This window comes from Scyliorhinus torazame, chromosome 4, assembly GCF_047496885.1.
Source record: "Scyliorhinus torazame isolate Kashiwa2021f chromosome 4, sScyTor2.1, whole genome shotgun sequence".
Lineage (NCBI taxonomy): Eukaryota > Metazoa > Chordata > Chondrichthyes > Carcharhiniformes > Scyliorhinidae > Scyliorhinus > Scyliorhinus torazame.
The window spans coordinates 25,558,396-25,580,400 of record NC_092710.1 but is presented as its reverse complement, the minus strand read 5'-3'; the positions used below and the strand labels follow the sequence as shown (position 1 = coordinate 25,580,400).

The following is a 22,005-nucleotide window of genomic DNA, read 5'->3' as shown; positions in this document are numbered from 1 at the left end:
GATATATGTACACTGACTGGTGTCTCTCAGTCCCCTCTCTCTCCCTCAGGGAGATATCGGTACACTGACTGGTGTCTCTCAGTCCCCTCTCTCTCTCTCAGGGAGATATCTGTACACTGACTGGTGTCTCTCTGTCCCCTCTCTCTCAGGGAAATACCTGTACACTGACTGGTGTCTCTCAGTCCCCACTCTCTTTCTCAGGGCGATATCGGTACACTATCAGTGAGATGTGCATAATGCTTGCTACTATTTATTGTCTTTTCAGGATCATTTCTCCTGACGGAATCATCATTGAATGTCAGCACAGCTCGGATGACAACAGGTAAAATGTGTGATGGTCCTAACTGGTAAGGTGGTGGGCCTGGGGGAGCTAGTCAACATGCACTCATTGAAGGCTCATGTCAGTGTGTCAGATACTCATCATTCAATTGCAGTGACTTTCAAAGCGTTAGTTACATGGGAGGAGCAGCCAGGGTTCCGATCACTGTCCAGTGATACCTGGGTTATAGAGAGAGGGCAAATCAGCCAGGGTTCCTGCTCCCGATCACTGTCCAGTCATCCCTAGGTTAGAGAGAGAGAGGAAATCAGCCAGGGTTCCTGCTTCTGATCACTGTCCAGTGACCCCTGGGTTAGAGACAGGGAGGAAATTAGCCAGGGTTCCTGCTCCTGATCACTGTCTCGTGATCCCTGGGTTAGAGAGAGGGCAAATCAGCCAGGGTTCCTGCTCCTGATCACTGTCCAGTGACCCCTGGGTTAGAGAGAGGCGGGAAACCAGCCTGGATTCCTGCTCCTGACCGCTGTCCAGTGATTCCTGGGGTTGGAGAGACAGAGGAAATCAGCTAGGGACTCTGCTCCTGATCACTGTCCAGTGATCCCTGGGTTAGCGAGAGAGGGGGGAAATCAGCCAGGGTTCCTGCTCCTGGTCACTGTCCAGTGACCCCTCGATTAGAGAGACAGAGAGGAAATCTGGCAGGTTTCCTGCACCTGATCACTGTCCAGTAATCCCTGGGTTAGAGAGAGAGAGAGGAAATCTGCCATGGTCCCTGCTCCTGATAACTATCCAGTGATCCCTGGGTTAGAGAGACAGAGAGGGCAACTCAGCAAGGGTTCCTGCTCCTGATCACTGTCCAGTGATCCCTCGATTAGAGAGAGGGGGAGGAAATCAGCCAGGATTCCTGCTCCTGATCGCTGTCCAGTGAACCCTGGGTTATAGAGAGAGGGCAAATCAGCCAGGGTTCCTGCTCCTGATCACACTCCAGTGACCCCTGGTTTATAGACAGAGGGGAAATCAGCCAGGGTTCCTGCTCCTGATCACTGTCCAGTGATCTGTGTTAGAGAGAGAGAGAGGCAATCAGCCAGGGTTCCTGCTCCTGATCACTGTCCCGTGATCCCTGCGTTTGAGAGAGAGAGAGGAAATCAGCCAGAGTTCCTGCTCCTGATCACGGTCCAGTGGTCTCTGGGTGAGAGAGAGAGAGAGGAAATCAGCCAGGGTTCCTGCTCCTGACCTTTGTCCAGTGACACCTGGGTTAGAGAGAGAGGGGAAACCAGCCAGAGTTCCTGCTCCTGTTCACTGTCCAGTGATCCCTGGGTTAGAGAGAGAGAGAGGAAATCAGCCAGGGTTCCTGCTCCTGATCACTGTCCAGTGATCCCTGGGATAGAGAGAGAGGGGAGATCAGCCAGAGTTCCTGCTCCTGATCACTGTCCAGTGACCCCTGGGTTAGAGAGAGAGAAAATCAGCCTGGGTTCCTGCTCCTGGTCACTGTCCAGTGATCCCTGGGTTAGTTGGACCTTGAACATAGAAAATACAGCACAGAACAGGCCCTTCGGCCCACGATGTTGTGCCGAACCTTTGTCCTAGATTAATCATAGTGCAGAAGGAGGCCATTCGGCCCTTTGAGTCTGCACCGGCTCTTGGAAAGAGCACCCTACCCAAACTCAACACCTCGAGAGGGAGGAAATCAGCCAAGATTCCTGCTCCTGATCACTGACCTGTGATCCCTGGGTTAGAGAGAGAGGGGAAATCAGCCAGTATTCCTGCTCCTGATCCCTGCCCAGTCATCCCTGATTTAGAGAGAGAGGAAATCAGCCAGGATTCCTGCTCCCGACCACTGTCCCGTGATTCCTGGGTTAGAGAGAGAGGGGAAATCAGCCAGGGTTCCTACTCCTGATCACTTACCAGTGATCCCCGGGTTAGCGAGGGGAAATCAGCCAAGGTTCCTGCTCCTGACCACTGTCCAGTGACCCCTGGGTTAGGGAGAGGGGAAATCAGCCAGGGTTCCTGCTCCTGATCACAGTCCAGTGATCCCTGCGTTAGAGAGAAAGGGAGGAAATCATCCAGGATTCCTGCTCCTGATCTCTGTCCAGTGATCCCTGGGTTAGAGAGAGAGAGGAAATCAGCCAGGGTTCCTGCTCCTGATCTCTGTCCAGTGATCCCTGGGTTAGAGAGAGAGAGGAAATCAGCCATGGTTCCTGCTCCTGATCACTGTCCAGTGATCCCTGGGTTTGAGAGAGAGAGAGGAAATCAGCCAGGGTTCCTGCTCCTGATCACTGTCCAGTGAACACTGGGTTAGAGAGAGAGGGGAAATCAGCCAGGGTTCATGCTCCCGATCACACTCCAGTGATCCCTGGGTTAGAGACAGGGAGGAAATTAGCCAGGGTTCCTGCTCCTGATCACTGTCCCGTGATCCCTGGGTTAGAGAGAGGGCAAATCAGCCTGGGTTCCTGCTCCTGCTCACTGTCCAGTGATTCCTGGGGTTGGAGAGACAGAGGAAATCAGCTAGGCACTGTGCTCCTGATCACTGTCCAGTGATCCCTGGGCTAGCGAGTGAGGGGGGAAATCAGCCAGGGTTCCTGCTCCTGATCACTGTCCAGTAACCCCTGGATTAGAGAAAGAGAGGGGAAATCAGCCAGGGTTCCTGCTCCTGATCACTGTCCAGTGATCCCTGGGTTAGAGAAAGAGAGGGGAAATCAGCCAGGGTTCCTGCTCTTGATCACTGTCCAGTGATCCCTGGGTTAGAGAGAGAGAGAGGAAATCTGCCATGGTTCCTGCTCCTGATCACTGTCCAGTGATCCCTGGGTTAGCAAGAGAGGGGAAATCAGCCAGGGTTCCTGCTCCTGATAACTGTCCAGTGATCCCTCGATTAGAGAGAGGGGGAGGAAATCAGCCAGGGTTCCTGCTCCTGATCGCTGTCCAGTGAACCCTGGGTTATAGAGAGAGGGCAAATCAGCCAGGGTTCCTGCTCCTGATCACACTCCAGTGACCCCTGGTTTATAGACAGAGGGGAAATCAGCCAGGGTTCCTGCTCCTGATCACTGTCCAGTGATCTATGTGTTAGAGAGAGAGAGAGGAAATCAGCCAGGGTTCCTGCTCCTGATCACTGTCCAATGATCTCCGGGTGAGAGAGAGAGGGGGATCAGCCAGGGTTCCTGCTCCTGATCACTGTCCAGTCATCCCTGGGTTAGAGTGAGAGGGGAAATCAGCCAGGATTCCTGCTCCTGGTCACTGTCCAGTGGTCTCTGGGTGAGAGAGAGAGAGAGGAAATCAGCCAGGGTTCCTGCTCCTGGTCACTGTCCAGTGATCCCTGGGTTAGAGAGAGAGAGAACAAATCAGCCAGGGTTCCTGCTCCTGATCACTGTCCAGTGACCCCTGGGTTAGAGAGAGATGGGAAATCTGCCAGGGTTCCTGCTCCTGATCACTGTCCAGTGATCCCTGGGATAGAGAGAGAAGGGAAATCAGCCAGGATTCTTGCTCCTGATCACACTCCAGTGACCCCTGGGTTAGAGAGACAGAGAGGGCAACTCAGCAAGGGTTCCTGCTCCTGATCACTGTCCAGTGATCCCTCGATTAGAGAGAGGGGGAGGAAATCAGCCAGGATTCCTGCTCCTGATCGCTGTCCAGTGAACCCTGGGTTAGAGAGAGAGGGCAAATCAGCCAGGGTTCCTGCTCCTGATCACACTCCAGTGACCCCTGGTTTATAGACAGAGGGGAAATCAGCCAGGGTTCCTGCTCCTGATCACTGTCCAGTGATCTGTGTTAGAGAGAGAGAGAGGAAATCAGCCAGGGTTCCTGCTCCTGATCACTGTCCAATGATCTCCGAGTTAGAGAGAGAGGAAATCAGCCAGGGTTCCTGCTCCTGATCACTGTCCAGTCATCCCTGGGTAAGAGTGAAAGGGGAAATCAGCCAGGGTTCCTGCTCCTGATCACTGTCCCGTGATCCCTGCGTTAGAGAGAGAGAGAGGAAATCAGCCAGAGTTCCTGCTCCTGATCACGGTCCAGTGGTCTCTGGGTGAGAGAGAGAGAGAGGAAATCAGCCAGGGTTCATGCTCCTGGTCACTGTCCAGTGATCCCTGGGTTAGAGAGAGAGAGGAAATCAGCCATTGTTCCTGCTCCTGACCTTTGTCCAGTGACACCTGGGTTAGAGAGAGAGGGGAAATCAGCCAGGGTTCCTGCTCCTGATCACTGTCCAGTGATCCCTGGGATAGAGAGAGAGGGGAAATCAGCCAGAGTTCCTGCTCCTGACCTTTGTCCAGTGACCCCTGGGTTAGAGAGAGAGAAAATCAGCCTGGGTTCCTGCTCCTGATCACTGTCCAGTGATCCCTGGGTTAGATAGAACATAGAACATAGAAAATACAGCACAGAACAGGCCCTTCGGCCCACGATGTTGTGCCGAACCTTTGTCCTAGATTAATCATAGATTATCATAGAATTTACAGTGCAGAAGGAGGCCATTCGGCCCTTTGAGTCTGCACCGGCTCTTGGAAAGAGCACCCTACCCAAACTCAAAACCTCGAGAGGGAGGAAATCAGCCAGGATTCCTGCTCCTGATCACTGACCTGTGATCCCTGGGTTAGAGAGAGAGGGGAAATCAGCCAGTATTCCTGCTCCTGATCCCTGCCCAGTGATCCCTGATTTAGAGAGAGAGGAAATCAGCCAGGATTCCTGCTCCTGACCACTGTCCCGTGATCCCTGGGTTAGAGAGAGAGGGGAAATTAGCCAGGGTTCCTACTCCTGATCACTTACCAGTGATCCCCGGGTTAGCAAGGGGAAATCAGCCAGGATTCCTGCTCCTGACCACTGTCCAGTGACCCCTGGGTTAGGGAGAGGGGAAATCAGCCAGGGTTCCTGCTCCTGATCACAGTCCAGTGATCCCTGGGTTAGAGAGAAAGGGAGGAAATCAGCCAGGGTTCCTGCTCTTGATCACTGTCCAGTGATCCCTGGGTTAGAGAAAGAGAGGGGAAATCAGCCAGGGTTCCTGCTCTTGATCACTGTCCAGTGATCCCTGGGTTAGAGAGAGAGGGGAAATCAGCCAGGGTCCCTGCTCCTGATCACTATCCAGTGATCCCTGGGTTAGAGAGAGAGAGGAAATCAGCCAGGGTTCCTGCTCCTGATCACTGTCCAGTGACCCCTGGGTTAGAGAGAGAGAGGAAATCAGCCAGGGTTCCTGCACCTGATCACTGTCCCGTGATCCCTGGGTTATAGAGTGAGAGAGGAAATCAGCCATGGTTCCTGCTCCTGATCACTGTCCAGTGATTCCTGGGGTTGGAGAGACAGAGGAAATCAGCTAGGCACTCTGCTCCTGATCACTGTCCAGTGATCCCTGGGGTAGCGAGAGAGGGGGGAAATCAGCCAGGGTTCCTGATCCTGGTCACTGTCCAGTAACCCCTGGGTTAGAGAAAGAGAGGGGAAATCAGCCAGTGTTCCTGCTCCTGATCACTGTCCAGTGATCCCTGGAAGAGAGAGACAGAGAGGAAATCAGCCAGGTTTCCTGCACCTGATCACTGTCCAGTAATCCCTGGGTTAGAGAGAGAGAGAGGAAATCTGCCATGGTTCCTGCTCCTGATCACTGTCCAGTGATCCCTGGGTTAGCGAGAGAGGGGAAATCAGCCAGGGTTCCTGCTCCTGATAACTGTCCAGTGATCCCTCGATTAGAGAGACGGGGAGGAAATCAGCCAGGATTCCTGCTCCTGATCGCTGTCCAGTGAACCCTGGGTTATACAGAGAGGGCAAATCAGCCAGGGTTCCTGCTCCTGATCACACTCCAGTGATCTATGTGTTAGAGAGAGAGAGAGAGGAAATCAGCCAGGGTTCCTGCTCCTGATCACTGTCCAATGATCTCCGGGTTAGAGTGAGAGAGAGAGGAAATCAGCCAGGGTTCCTGCTCCTGATCACTGTCCAATGATCCCTGGGTTAGAGAGAGAGGGGAAATCAGCCAGGATTCCTGCTCTTGATCCCTGCCCAGTGATCCCTGGTTTAGAGAGAGAGGAAATCAGCCAGGATTCCTGCTCCTGACCACTGTCCAATGATCCCTGGGTTAGAGAGAGAGGGGAAATCAGCCAGGATTCCTGCTCTTGATCACTGTCCCGTGATCCCTGGGTTAGAGAGAGGGGGGAAATCATCCAGGATTCCTGCTCTTGATCACTGTCCCGTGATCCCTGGGTTAGAGAGAGAGGGGAAATCAGCCAGGGTTCCTGCTCCTGATCACTTACCAGTGATCCCCGGGTTAGCGAGGGGAAATCAGCCAGGATTCCTGCTCCTGACCACTTTCCAGTGACCCCTGGGTTAGGGAGAGGGGAAATCAGCCATGGTTCCTGCTCCTGATCACTGTCCAGTGATCCCTGGGTTAGAGAGAGATAGAGGAAATCAGCCAGGGTTCCTGCTCCTGATCACTGTCCAGTGATCCCTGGGTTAGAGAGAGAGAGAGAGGAAATCAGCCAGGGTTCCTGCTCCTGATCACTGTCCAGTGATTCCTGGGGTTGGAGAGAGAGAGGGGAAATGAGCCAGGGTTCCTGCTCCCGATCACTGTCCAGTGATTCCTGGGGTTGGAGAGAGTGCAAATCAGGGTGGGGACAGAATTGGGCAGTGACTTTGTTGCATTTGAACCTCCCGCTGTCAGTGGTGCGATCTCCGGGTGCGTCCGTGGTGGAGAATGGGCACCTCTGTGACCGATAGCCGTGGAAGGGGCAGAGCCCTGCTGGACAGGGAGGGAGTGAGGGAGTCCAGTCGCTAATGACCTTCTCCGTCTCCCTCCCCCATTTACCTCACAGCTCCAGTGGGAATTGAAGGGAGCGGATACGACCAACGCATAATCCTGCTGCTAATCATTGGCCTGCTGGTGTTCCTCCTGATCATTCTGAGCATGCTCTTCGTGATCAACTACCTCAAGACGAGACGGAGAATGGGTATTAGCGTGCTAATCCTTTTTGGGTTAGGCCGAGGCACAGACGTAGACAGCCCCGTGCTTACAAAGCCCTGCCGTTAGGCACGACTCCTCGCTGTGGCTGCTCAGTCCGGTGTGTTCTTACAACCAGCTTAAGATGATCCCGTAACGTGTCCCGTTTACACACGCTCGATGTGACATGCATTCGCCCGCGAAGATCCGGCCCTTGGCACCTGGGCAGCACTCACTTCAATATCGTTACCTCAGTCGCGGAGCAGGATTGGTGCCGGGCGCAACGCAGTGGGAAAATCGCAACCCCCCCCACCCCCCCCGTTCTCTGCAAACAAAAGGGACAGGATCAAGGCTTGCGCCTTGCTCTAAATGACCCCCGGAGCTGGCCGGATCCGATCGTTTCCCCGTTGCTTTTCCCCACGGCAACACCCCAGCCAATTAGAGCCGGCCCGCCAACCAATCAGCACCCTTTTCCCCAGACAGCCTAAATCACCGCGATTGCATGAAATTTGTTTTTTTTTGCCAATTTTACCCGGATGAGCACAGAGGCAGATACAAGCTCACCTGAGCGGAAATGAAGCTTAGTGAGAATTCTGGTGTTGACAGGGTGGGAGCGGGGGGGGGGGGGGGGAGCAGGTGGAGGTGATGGCCAGAATTCTCAGGCCGTGGAAATCCCTGGTCCCCCCCACCCCCCCCCCCCCGCCCCGGTAGCGCACACCCGGCCCGCAGTTTATGAAGCGTTGCTGGCTGTAATTACAGAAACAGAGCCGCCAATGTGCCCACAGCACGGTCTGGCAGACATCGAGTGTCAAAACGGCCAAGGTCGCCCGTGGTCTTGTTTGAGGGGGGCACAGCCAGAACATCAGTGATCCAAAGATGTGCTGCTCAGGTGGGTTAGCCACAGTCAATGCAGAGTTACGGGGTTAGGGCGGGGGGAGAAGGCCGAGGCAAGGCAGACTCGATGGGCAGTATTCCCTCAGCACTGACCCTCTGTCAGTGCAGCACTCCCTCAGTACTGACCCTCTGACAGTGCAGCTATCCCTCAGTACTGACCCTCTGACAGTGCAGCATTCCCTCAGTACTGAGTCTCTGACAGTGCAGCACACCCTCAGTACTGAACCTGTGACAGTGCGGCACTCCCTCAGTACTGACCCTCTGACAGTGCAGCTCTCCCTCAGTACTGACCCTCTGACAGTTCGGCACTCCCTCAGTACTGACCCTCTGACAGTGCGGCACTCCCTCAGTACTGACCCTCTGACAGTGCAGCACTCCCTCAGTACTGACTCTCTGACAGTGCAGCACTCCCTCAGTACTGACCCTCTGACAGTGCAGCACTCCCTCAGTACTGACCCTCTGACAGTGCAGCACTCCCTCAGTACTGACCCTCTGACAGTGCAGCACTCCCTCAGTACTGACCCTCTGACAGTGCAGCACTCCCTCAGTACTGACCCTCTGACAGTGCAGCACTCCCTCAGTACTGTCCCTCTGACAGTGCAGCACTCCCTCAGTACTGACCCTCTGACTACAGCACTCCCTCAGTACTGACCCTCTGACAGTGCAGCACTCCCTCAGTGCTGACCCTCTGACAGTGCAGCACTCCCTCAGTGCTGACCCTCTGACAGTGCAGCACTCCCTCAGTACTGACCCTCTGACAGTGCAGCACTCCCTCAGTACTGACCCTCTGACAGTGCAGCACTCCCTCAGTGCTGACCCTCTGACAGTGCAGCACTCCCTCAGTACTGACCCTCTGACAGTGCAGCACTCCCTCAGTACTGACCCTCTGACAGTGCAGCACTCCCTCAGTACTGACCCTCTGACAGTGCAGCTCTCCCTCAGTACTGACTCTCTGACAGTGCAGCACTCCCTCAGTCCTGACCCTCTGACAGTGCAGCACTCCCTCAGTTCTGACCCTCTGACAGTGCAGCACTCCCTCAGTACTGACCCTCTGACAGTGCAGCACTCCCTCAGTACTGACCCTCTGACAGTGCAGCACTCCCTCAGTACTGACCCTCTGACAGTGCAGCTCTCCCTCAGTACTGACTCTCTGACAGTGCAGCACTCCCTCAGTACTGACCCTCTGACAGTGCAGCACTCCCTCAGTACTGACCCTCTGACAGTGCAGCACTCCCTCAGTACTGACCCTCTGACAGTGCAGCACTCCCTCAGTACTGACCCTCTGACAGTGCAGCTCTCCCTCAGTACTGACTCTCTGACAGTGCAGCACTCCCTCAGTCCTGACCCTCTGACAGTGCAGCACTCCCTCAGTACTGACCCTCTGACAGTGCAGCACTCCCTCAGTACTGACCCTCTGACAGTGCAGCTCTCCCTCAGTACTGACTCTCTGACAGTGCAGCACTCCCTCAGTCCTGACCCTCTGACAGTGCAGCATTCCTTCAGTACTGACCCTCTGACAGGGCAGCACTCCCTCAGTCCTGACCCTCTGACAGGGCAGCACTCCCTCAGTTCTGACCCTCTGATAGTGAGCCTTACTTCTGTTGTGGGCAAAATCTTGGAAAGGTTTATAAGAGATAGGATGCATAATCATCTGGAAAGGAATAATTTGATTAGAGATAGTCAACACGGTTTTATGAAGGGTAGGTCGTGCCTTATAAACCTTATTGAGTTCTTTGAGAAGGTGACCAAACAGGTGGATGAGGGTAAAGCAGTTGATGTGGTGTATATGGATTTCAGTAAAGCGTTTGATAAAGTTCCCCATGGGAGGCTACTGCAGAAAGTACGGAGGCATGGGATTCAGGGTGATTTAGCAGTTTGGATCAGAAATTGGCTAGCTGGAAGAAGACAAAGGGTGGTGGTTGATGGGAAATGTTCAGACTGGAGTCCAGTTACTAGTGGTGTACCACAAGGATCTGTTTTTGGGCCACTGCTGTTTGTCATTTTTATAAATGACCTGGAGGAGGGCGTAGAAGGATGGGTGAGTAAATTTGCAGATGGCACTCAAGTCGGTAGAGTTGTGGACAGTGCGGAAGGATGTTACAAGTTACAGAGGGACATAGATAAGCTGCAGCGCTGGGCTGAGAGGTGGCAGATGGAATTTAATGCAGAAAAGTGTGAGGTGATTCATTTTGGAAGGAATAACAGGAAGACAGAGCACTGGGCTAATGGTAAGATTCTTGGCAGTGTGGATGAGCAGAGAGATCTCGGTGTCCATGTACATAGATCCCTGAAAGTTGCCACCCAGGTTGAGAGGGTTGTTAAGAAGTCGTACGGTGTGTTAGCTTTTATTGGTAGAGGGATTGAGTTTCAGGTGGTGATGGCTAGCACGAGGGGACATCGCTTTAAATTGAGGGGTGATAGATATAAGACAGATGTCAGAGGTAGGTTCTTTACTCAGAGAGTAGTAAGGGCTTGGAATGCCCTGCCTGCAACAGTAGTGGACTCGCCAACACTAAGGGCATTCTAATGGTCATTGGATAGACATCTGGATGATAAGGGAATAGTGTAGATGGGCTTTAGAGTGGTTTCACAGGTAGGCGCAACATCGAGGGCCGAAGGGCCTGTACTGCGCTGTAATGGTCTATGTTCTATGTTCTAATGTAGCATTCCCTCAGTACTGACCCTCTGACAATGCAGCACTCCCTCAGTACTGACCCTCTGACAGTGCAGCACTCCCTCAGTACTGACCCTCTGACAGTGCAGTGCTCCCTCAGTACTGACCCTCTGACAGTGCAGTGCTCCCTCAGTACTGACCCTCTGACAGTGCAGCACTCCCTCAGTACTGACCCTCTAACTGTGCAGCACTCCCTCAGTACTGACCCACTAACTGTGCAGCACTCCCTCAGTACTGACCCTCTGACCGTGCAGCACTCCCTCAGTACTGACCCTCTGACAGTGCAGCACTTCCTCAGTACTGACCCTCTGACTGTGCAGCACTCCCTCAGTACTGACCCTCTGACAGTGCAGCACTGCCTCAGTACTGACCCTCTGACAGTGCAGCACTCCCTCAGTACTGACCCTCTGACAGTGCAGCACTCCCTCAGTACTGACCCTCTGACAGTGCAGCACTCCCTCAGTACTGACCCTCTGACAGTGCAGCGCTCCCTCAGTACTGACCCTCTGACAGTGCAGCACTCCCTCAGTACTGACCCTCTGACACTGCAGCACTCCCTCAGTACTGACCCTCTGACGCTGCAGCACTCCCTCAGTACTGACCCTCTGACAGTGCAGCACTCCCTCAGTACTGACCCTCTGACCGTGCAGCACTCCCTCAGTACTGACCCTCTGACAGTGCGGCTCTCCCTCAGTACTGACCCTCTGACAGTGCAGCACTCCCTCAGTACTGACCCTCTGACAGTGCAGCACTCCCTCAGTACTGACCCTCTGACAGTGCAGCACTCCCTCAGTATTGACCCTCTGACAGTGCGGCACTCCCTCAGTACTGACCCCCCACTCCCCCCCCTCACCGCGTTACCTGCTGAGCCCTGGCCTTCTCGAGTTATTTTTAACAATAATAATAACAATAATAATAAATATTAAAATAATCATCTTTATTGGCACAAGTAGGCATATGAAGTTATGGTGAAAATCCCCTAGTTGCCACACTATGGCGCCTGTTCGGGTCCATAGAGGGAGAATTCAGAATGTCCAAATTACCTAACAATACATTTTTCAGGACTTGTGGGAGGAAACCGGAGCACCCGGAGGAAACCCACGCAGACACAGGGGAGAACGTGCAGACTCCGCACAGACAGTGAGCCAGCCGGGAATCGAACCTGGGACCCTGGAGCAATAGTTTGGGTGCTGTTGAGCATATACAGGGTGAAATGTGCTCACTATTAACTCTAAGCTCCCCATTAATCCTCACAAGGTGTCAATGTGTGAATGCCAATGGTTTTGCCGACCTGTGGAGTGGCAGTGAGGGGGAAGGTATGGGATGAGGTAGAATTCTGAACTGCAGCCCATGAAACTGTCCCGTTTTCTGATTCCAGTGATGCGATTTGCCCAGCCCAGTCACACTGACACAGCCGTCTCTGCCAACGAATACAGAGAGATGTCCAACACGCCACTGACCAACTGTGCCAAACCTGCTGTGCGGACTGGTATGTACTAAATGCCATGGGGGTCGCTGCCCCTCGCCAAGGGGAGCCGCCTCCATTTTCCGCCTGGCAACCTGACTCGTTTCATCACAAGCTTTTTCAGAAATTTCTGAGGAAGGACCCCCATTGTCGAAGCTTTTTGACTCCGATTCATTCTCCATGGCAACACCACTACCAATCAGAGTCCGCTTGCCAACCAACCAGCACTCTCTCCTTGTGAAATTGATAGAAACTATAAAACCGATAAATTGTTGCCCCCTTTCCATTCGGCCTCCTTGTGAATTGCCCTGATGAGTGCCAGGCCAAAAGCTTCGACAGCATGTCTCTTTTCCTCAGCGACCTCAGGGTGCAACCCGCCCAGGGGCTGGGAGAGGTCAAAGGAGCAAGAGTCGGCCATTCAGCCTCTCCTCGAGGCTGGTCCCCACGATGGAAAATATCCTTCGCTGTGAGGAGCGGTTGAATAAACTCGGTTTGTTCTCACTGGAACGACGGAGGTTGAGGGGAGACCTGATAGAGGTCTACAAAATTATGAGTGGCAAAGACAGAGTGGATAGTCAGAGGCTTTTCCCCAGGTCAATTACTAGGGGGCATAGGTTAAAGGTGCGAGGGGCAAGGTTTAGAGGAGATGTACGAAGCAAGTTTTCCACACAGAGGGTAGTGGGTGCCTGGAACTCGCTGCCAGAGGAGGTGGTGGAAGCAGGGACAATAGTGACATTTAAGGGGCATCTTGACAAATACATGAATAGGATGTGAATAGAGGGATACGGACCCAGGAAGTGTAGAAGATTGTAGTTTAGACGAGCAGCATGGTCGGCACGGGCTTGGAGGGCCGAAGGGCCTGTTCCTGTGCCGTACTTTTCTTCGTTCTTTGTCCTCTCAGCATCAACTCTGTCGAGCCCCCTCAGAATCTGACGTGTTTCGATAAGATCACCCCTCATTCTTCGAATCTTCAGTCGATCACGGCCCAGCTTGGTCAACCTGTCCCTAATTCTCCCCGGGAATGAGCCCAGTAAACCCTCCCTGAACTGTTTCCAGTCCACCCTCACCCCTATCCATGTGGGGTGGTGGGTTCCTCAAACCCTTTCGCCATCGGCTGGGTGTTTGCCAATCGAGTCTTCCCAGTTTGCATGTACCAATCCCTTGTGTACACAGGTGGTGCTTCCCAATCTCAACGCGAGATACTCCCAATGCTGGAAATCTGATACAAAAACTGAAAATGCTGAATAAACCCAGCAGGTCTGTCAGCGTCCGCAGAGGGAGAAACGCAGAGTTAACGTCTCGAGTCCATGTGTCCCTTCCTCGGAGTTGAAGAGAGGTAGAAATAATAACAATAATATTGTCACAAGTACGTGATGGATTATATAGTTGGAAAGAGGGGTGGAGGAGGTGGGGCAGACCAGAAGGTTAGGGATAAGGCGAAGTTAAGGAGAGATCGAGAAAGATACAAAGGACAGGAGACAAAGGGGGTTTTAATGGTAGCATTAAGGACTAAAGGAGGTGCTGATGGTGGCGTTGAGGTAGAATGTGTTCACAAGAGGTGAAAGGTCAGTGCTGAGTGAAAACAAAACAAGATGGATGGCCGTGTGGGGGGGAGAGGAAGACGGCTTTGCATCGGGAGAAACCAAGGGAACAAAAATTAAAGAACAATATCTCTTGTGCCAGCCAGTTTCACCTCTGAACCTCGCGGACCACCGGGTTTCCATTGGTCGAGCTATTGAACACATTACCTGCGTGAACAAATCTCTCATTTGGCCTGCCTGTGCGTGCCAATCTCTTGTGTGCCCTGCCTGTGTGTACCAAATCTTGCACACCCAGGCAGCATACACCAATATCGTATCCACATTGCCATATCGCTCATCGCTCACTTGTCCCCATTATGGCCCTTACTGCCTGTACGGTTTGCGTGTCCCCGATCTCTGGGCTTAGGGAATCGCTTGTTCCAAGTTACCTTATCTGGGTCGCTCTCCTCTGCCAAGCTCCACGTGCCAAGTTTCCGCAGTGTCATAGAACCATGACAGAGAGGTGGCGAGGGGGGTGCATTCCCCGGCCCATCCTCGCGGCTGTCCTGGCTCTTAAACACCCAACGCATGCCACATAAGAACATAAGAACTAGGAGCAGGAGTAGGCCACCTGGCCCCTCGAGCCTGCTCCGCCATTCAATGAGATCATGGCTGATCTTTTGTGGACTCAGCTCCACTTTCCGGCCCGAGCACCATAACTCTTAATCACTTTATTCTTCAAAAAACTATCTATCTTTATCTTAAAAACATTGACTGAAGGAGCCTCGACTGCTTCACTGGGCAAGGAATTCCATAGATTCACAACCCTTTGGGTGAAGAGGTCCCTCCTAAGCTCAGTCCTAAATCTACTTCCCCTTATTTTGAGGCTGTGAAACCATGAAACCTGCCCCCCCCCCACTTCCCCCCCCCCTCCCCCCCCCACTCCCCCCCCCCACCCTCCCCATCAACTATCTATCCAATTCCCTTCAGGAAGTTCCAATTGAACATGCTTCCGCTGCCATGTCGAGCAGCACATTCCTGATCCCAGCGTTACGGCGCGTGCAAAATGTTTCCTCGCCGACCCCCTCGGGTGTTTGTGCTGGGCATCAGAGACATGGGCCCCTTTGGTTTCCCGGCCCTGGTGTGCCTCGGGACAGTCTCCTTATTTACTCCACCAAAACCCGTCACGGTTCTGAAACGCTCCTCTCGGATTGCGTAAACCTTGCGTCCCAGTGGGCGTCGACTCTGCCTCCAAACCAGCAGCTCCTGCTTCGAGTCCCACCTCGGGACCCGGCGGGCGAGGGAGGTGTGTTCGCAACGCGGTCGAGCCAGCTGAGCCCGTCGACCCGCAAATCCTCCCAGATCACCCCAGTGGAGGCTCGGGCGGCACGGTTAGCACAGCGATTAGCGCGGTTGCTTCGCAGCTCCAGGGTCCCAGGTTCGATTCCCGGCTTGGGTCGCTGTCTGTGCGGAGTCTGCGCATCCTCCCCGCGTGTGCGTGGGTTTCCTCCGGGTGCTCCGGTTTCCTCCCACAGTCCAAAGATGGGCAGGTTAGGTGGACTGGCCATGATAAATTGCCCTTAGTGTCCAAAATTGCCCTTGGTGTCCAAAGAAAAATAGGTTAGGTTACTGGGATAGGGCGGAGGTGTGAACTTAGGTGGGGTGCTCTTTCCAAGGGCCGGTGCAGACTCGATGGGCCGAATGGCCTCCTTCTGCACTGTAAATTCTCTGGGAAGCGCGGGAGGGACTCCTGATCAGCCACGCTTGATGTGGAGCGCCCCCCCCCCACCACCCTCAAGCTATAAGCGATGGATTAGTGACCTCTTCCAGGAAGACATAGCTATGGAAACAAGCTAAAGTCTGTGTCACTGCAGCGATCAGTGCGGGAAGAGAATTGGAATTGCAATCAAATCCCCCCTTAGCCTCCTCTGCTACAAGGAGAACAACCCAGCTTCTCCAGTCTCTCCCACGCTCACCAAAGTCCCTTTGTCCCCAGCTAACCCCTCTGGCGAGTCTCCTCCTCACCCTCTCCCAAGGCCCGAACTGCCTTCCAAAAACAATGTTCCACAGCTGGAGAGGAACCAGTGTATCAAACATCTGTTCAGTTCAATGGTGCGGGGCAACCCCTGTGTGCTGAACTTCCCTGGCAAAATCTCTGGTAAAGGTTGAGTGAGAGGGACTTTGCGTTTACATAGTGCCTTTCACAATCAACGTGTTTCACCGCCGGTGCAGTACTTTTGAAGTGGTGTGATATGCAAACACGGCAACCACAAACATCCATGATCAGCAGTGCGTTAATGACGTTAGGAAAGAATGATAGTAACGTGGTAACATTTTACACTGAGTTTGAGAATGTCATCCAGGATCAGCAGTGCGTTAATGACTTTAGGAAAGAGTGATAGTAACGTGGTAAAATTTTACACTGAGTTTGAGAATGTCATCCAGGATCAGCAGTGCGTTAATGACTTTAGGAAAGAGTGATAGTAACGTGGTAAAATTTTACACTGAGTTTGAGAATGTCATCCAGGATCAGCAGTGCGTTAATGACTTTAGGAAAGAGTGATAGTAACGTGGTAAAATTTTACACTAAGTTTGAGAATGTCATCCAGGATCAGCAGTGCGTTAATGACTTCAGAAAAGAGTGCTCATAACGTGGTAGAATTTTACAATACGCTTGCCAATGTCTTCCACGATCAGCAAAGTGTCAATGACTTTCGGAAAGAGTGATCATAATGTGGTAGAATTTTACATTAAGTTTGAGAATGCTGTAGGTCAGTCCTGACACTAGAGCCTTACAATTTAAACAAACAAATAACAAAGGGTATGAGGGGCAATTTGGCTCTGGCAGATTGGGGAATAACATTAAAAGCTTTGTTGGGAAGCAGGCAGTGTTCGACAGTTGAATAAGTAATGCATGATTTACAACAAATTTACATTTCTTTGAGGTGCAAAAACCCAGCAGGAGAAGTGACACAACCGTGGCTAACAAGAAAAGCTAAAGATTGCCTTTGATCAAAGAATGAGGCTTACAAAGTTGCCAAATAAAAGTAGCAAGGTGGAGGATTGAGAGGATTTTAGTACTCCTCTCAGAATAAATGAAGAGAAAGTAGAATACGAGAGCAAACTGGTGAGCAACATAAAAACAGGTTGTAAAAGCTCCTGTGGTTATTTAAACAGGGGACAATCAGCAAAGACAAATGTGGGTCCACGAGGTTTAGCACAGGGCTAAAGAGCTGGCTTTTAAAGCAGGCCAAGGCAGGCCAGCAGCGCGGGTTCAATTCCCGTACCAGCCTCCCCGAACAGGCACCGGAATGTGGCGACGAGGGGCTTTTCACAGTCACTTCATTTGAAGACGACTGGTGACAATAAGCCATTTTTACTGCAGGCGGAGATCAGAAGCTCTGTCATTGGGACTAAGGAAATGACACAGGAACTAACAAATATGTTGTGTCTGTCTTCACGGAGGGAGGCAGAAAAAAACTCCCAGGACTTCCAGAAGACTAGGGGACATGTGGGAATGAGGGACTGAAAGAAATTCATAAGAGTTTTTTTTTTAAAGTAGATATTAATAGAACTGGACGGTGATACATCCCACGGACATGATGACCTACAGCCCAGAGTGTTGGAGGAGGTGGCCATGGAAATGCATTGGTGATAATATTCCAAAAGGCTATAGATTTGGGACTGATTCTGCAGATTGTGAGGCAGGGGTGTTGTGGTATTGTCACTAGACTAGCAATCTGCAATGTTCTGGGGACGTGAGTTCCAATCGCACCACAACAGATGTGAACTTTGAGTTAAATAAAAATCTGGAATTAAAAATCAAACGGGGACCATTCAAACCATCACCCATTGTCTGAAATAAAAACATCTGCCTCACTAATGTCCCCTGAGGGAGGGAAATCTGTCGCCCTTAGTCGGTCTGGCCTACATTTGACTCCAGACCCCACACAACACTGTCATTGACTCTAAAATGCCCTCGGGGACGGCCAATAAACGTGGGCCTCGCCAGCGAATAAAAAGAAATATCACCCCACTGTTTAAAATAGGAGGGAGGGAGAAACGGGTCACCAGAGACCAGTGAGGTGATGTCAGTAGTACGGGAAATGCAGTCCCCGAGTACTGACCCTCTGACAGTGCAGCTCTCCCTCAGTACTGACCCTCTGACAGTGCGGCACTCTCTCAGTACTGACCCTCTGACAGTGCAGCACTCCCTCAGTACTGACCCTCTGACAGTGCAGCACTCCCTCAGTACTGACCCTCTGACAGTGCAGCACTGCCTCAATACTGACTCTCTGACAGTGCAGCACTCCCTCAGTACTGACCCTCTGACAGTGCAGCACTCCCTCAGTACTGACCCTCTGACAGTGCAGCACTCCCTCAGTACTGACCCTCTGACAGTGCAGCACTCCCTCAGTACTGACTCTCTGACAGTGCGGCACTCCCTCAGTACTGACCCTCTGACAGTGCAGCACTCCCTCAGTACTGACCCTCTGACAGTGCAGCACTCCCTCAGTACTGACCCTCTGACAGTGCAGCACTCTCTCAGTACTGACCCTCTGACAGTGCAGCACTCCCTCAGTACTGACCCTCTGACAGTGCAGCACTCCCTCAGTACTGACCCTCTGACAGTGCAGCACTCCCTCAGTACTGACCCTCTGACAGTGCAGCACTCCCTCAGTACTGACCCTCTGACTGTGCAGCACTCCCTCAGTACTGACCCTCTGACAGTGCAGCACTCCCTCAGTACTGACCCTCTGACTGTGCAGCACTCCCTCAGTACTGACCCTCTGACAGTGCGGCACACCCTCAGTACTGACTCTCTGACAGTGCAGCACTCCCTCAGTACTGACCCTCTGACTGTGCAGCACTCCCTCAGTACTGACTCTCTGACAGTGCGGCACACCCTCAGTACTGACCCTCTGACAGTGCATCACTCCCTCAGTACTGACCCTCTGACAGTGCGGCACTCCCTCAATACTGAGCCTCTGACAGTGCAGCACTCCCTCAGTACTGACCCTCTGACAGTGCAGCACTCCCTCAGTACTGACCCTCTGACAGGGCTGGACTCCCTCAGTACTAACCCTCTGACAGTGCAGCACTCCCTCAGTACTGACCCTCTGACAGTGCGGCACACCCTCAGTACTGACCCTCTGACAGTGCAGGTCTCCCTCAGTACTGACCCTCTGACAGTGCAGCACTCCCTCAGTACTGACCCTCGACAGTGCAGCACTCCCTCAGCACTGACCCTCTGACAGTGCAGCACTCCCTCAGTACTGACCCTCTGACAGTGCAGCACTCCCTCAGTACTGACCCTCTGACAGTGCATCACTCCCTCAGTACTGACCCTCTGACAGTGCGGCACTCCCTCAGTACTGAGCCTCTGACAGTGCAGCACTCCCTCAGTACTGACCCTCTGACAGTGCAGCACTCCCTCAGTACTGAGCCTCTGACAGTGCAGCACTCCCTCAGTACTGACCCTCTGACAGTGCATCACTCCCTCAGTACTGACCCTCTGACAGTGCGGCACTCCCTCAGTACTGAGCCTCTGACAGTGCAGCACTCCCTCAGTAATGACCCTCTGACAGTGCAGCACTCCCTCAGTACTGACCCTCTGACAGTGCGGCACACCCTCAGTACTGACCCTCTGACAGTGCAGGACTCCCTCAGTACTGACCCTCTGACAGTGCGGCACTCCCTCAGTACTGACCCTCTGACAGTGCAGCACTCCCTCAGTACTGACCCTCTGACAGTGCAGCATTCCCTCAGTACTGACCCTCTGACAGTGCAGCACTCCCTCAGTACTGACCCTCTGACAGTGCAGTGCTCCCTCAGTACTGACCCTCTGACAGTGCGGCACTCCCTCAGTACTGACCCTCTGACAGTGCAGCACTCCCTCAGTACTGACCCTCTGACAGTGCGGCACTCCCTCAGTACTGACCCTCTGACAGTGCAGCACTCCCTCAGTACTGACCCTCTGACAGTGCGGCACTCCCTCAGTACTGAGCCTCTGACAGTGCAGCACTCCCTCAGTAAAGACTGGAGAATCATTCTTGCCATCAAGCGTCTGAAGGGGATTTGGACGCAGAACAATCTGATCCAGAGGTGAGAGCACTGCTTGCCCAGCCAGGGCTGATGTAGGAGTGATAACCTTTGCCTGTTAACAATCTCCTGCGATCCCGGTTTGCGTTACAGGCCTCCAAGCTGCTGCTGAAGACTCGGATTCATTGGAGGATGACTATGAAGACTACAACACGTTTGCACCCAACCCGGCCCTCAACTTCTCCACTTTTAAATGTAAGCATTGATTATCGAGCGAGGCGGGATTCCCGATGGTCAGAAGCAGGGATCCCAGAACAAACACCTGAACTCGGATCAGGAGGAGGCCATTCTGCCCCTCCAGCCTGCTGCCCCAATTCAAGAAGATCGTGACCGAGCGGATTGTGGCCTCGACCCCACATTCCTGCCGACCCCGCGATGACCTTTCACCCTCCCTCGTTAATCACAAATCCACCTCGCTCGGCCTTAACGACATTCCGAGGTTCTGCCCCCGCTGCCTTTCGAGGAATAGAATTCCAGAGACTCAGCACCCTCTGAGGGGAAAGAATTCTCCTCAACTCCGTCTGAAATGGGCCGCCCCCTTATTTTTAAACAGTGACCCCCCCCCTCCTCGTTCTAGACTCTCCCACAAGAGCGAACTTTCTGTGCACAGCAGCGACTGCTTCTCCCTCTCTCCTATCCTGGCTGAGTAGACCAGGAATCGGGGCAATCGAGGATTAAACCCAGGAGAGTAACTCCCATCCTGACCCCCCCCCCACCCAAAGCCTGTCCACCATCTACAAGGCACAAGTCAGGAGTGTGATGGAATACTCTCCACTTGCCTGGATGAGCGCAGCTCCAACAACACTCGAGAAGCTCGACACCATCCAGGACAAAGCAGCCCCGCTTGATTGCTCCCCTTCCACAAACATTCGCTCCCTCCCCCGCCGACGCACAGTGTCAGCCGTGTGTCCCATCTACAAGATGCACCGCAGCAACTCGCCAAGGTTCCTCAGGCAGCACCTTCCAAACCCACGGCCACCACCATCTAGAGGGACGAGAGCAGCAGATACCTGGGAACCCCACCGCATGGAGGTTCCCCTCCAATCCACACAATCAGAACTAAAAAAAACACCTTAAGGCTTAGACGCAGGAGTCGGCCATTCAGCCCATCGAGTCTGCTGCGCCTTTCAGTGAGATCACGACTAACGTGAACTAAATCACCGCTCCTTCACTCTCGCTTGGTCAACATCCAGAGCCTCAGTCCCCAACAGCGCTGTGAGCGCCCCTGCAGGAGGTAAGCCGTTACCTTCCTGGGCGGCTGACACCTTCTCAAGGTGCAATGAAGAATATGCAATGAATTGTTGGAAACGGGTTGTCGGTAGATTCGCTAGAAAGTAAAATCTCGAAGCCAACAACTATTTATGCTGCACAACATGATTAGTTGGCAAGTGGAGCATTGCGGAAGGAGGGTGCTGGGAGGTAAGTCAACCTTTAAAAGCACTTCTCTTTGCAGGGGCAGGCCAGTCGATTTCGGCGGCGTGAGAGCAGCTGGTTAGTCAGTTTCAGCGGGAGCATTGCGGAAGGAGGGTGCTGGGAGGTAAGTCAACCTTTAAAAGCACTTCTCTTTGCAGGGGCAGGCCAGTCGATTTCGGCGGCGTGAGAACAGCTGGTGAGTCAGTTTCAGCAGGAGCTGAGACTTTTTCTCTTTTCTTTAAATTAGTTTTTTAGGCGGGATCAGGAAGTCGACCCGCGGACGTCTGGGAAGACCCTCACCAATAAATTCTGGTGGAGAGGAAACCCGAGACACTACACGTGTAGTGTCTCCCACCCGCCCTCCTCCTCTAACCTAATAATAAAACCCATTGGTCTGAGGTAAGTACCATATTTTATTATATTATTATTATTTTTTATAAAAATTTAATTTAGTTGTTAGCCAGATCTTGGTAGAAAGTTAGAGGAATGGCAGGGAAGGGAGTACAATGTTCCTCCTGCAGGATGTTTGAGGTGAGGGATGCAGTTAGTGTCCCTGCTGATTTTACCTGCAGGAAGTGCTGCCATCTCCAGCTCCTCCAAGACCGAGTTAGGGAACTGGAGCTGGAGTTGGAAGAACTTCGGATCATTCGGGAGGCAGAAGGGGTCATAGATAGCAGCTTCAGGGAATTAGTTACACCAAAGATTGGAGATAGGTGGGTAACTGTAAGAGGGACTGGGAAAAAACAGTCAGTGCAGGGATCCCCTGCG

General features: G+C 52.9%; 1 protein-coding gene and 1 long non-coding RNA gene across 2 annotated transcripts in view; both read left to right on the top strand.

Annotated features, from left to right (window-relative positions):
• The first annotated feature begins 256 nt into the window (after window positions 1–256).
• Window positions 257–12,227, top strand: LOC140411571 (uncharacterized). The gene is made up of 3 exons (XR_011940867.1): window positions 257–322; window positions 7,045–7,179; window positions 12,116–12,227. It is a non-coding gene; the product is annotated as an uncharacterized lncRNA (long non-coding RNA).
• A 4,175-nt stretch (window positions 12,228–16,402) lies between these two features.
• LOC140411297 (uncharacterized) overlaps window positions 16,403–22,005 on the top strand; it is a 71,673-nt gene continuing 66,070 nt past the window's right edge. The window contains exons 1-2 of the mRNA XM_072500419.1: window positions 16,403–16,493; window positions 19,918–20,019. Coding sequence (XP_072356520.1) covers window positions 16,403–16,493; window positions 19,918–20,019 — 193 coding nt within the window. The remainder of the gene's footprint in view (window positions 16,494–19,917; window positions 20,020–22,005) is intronic.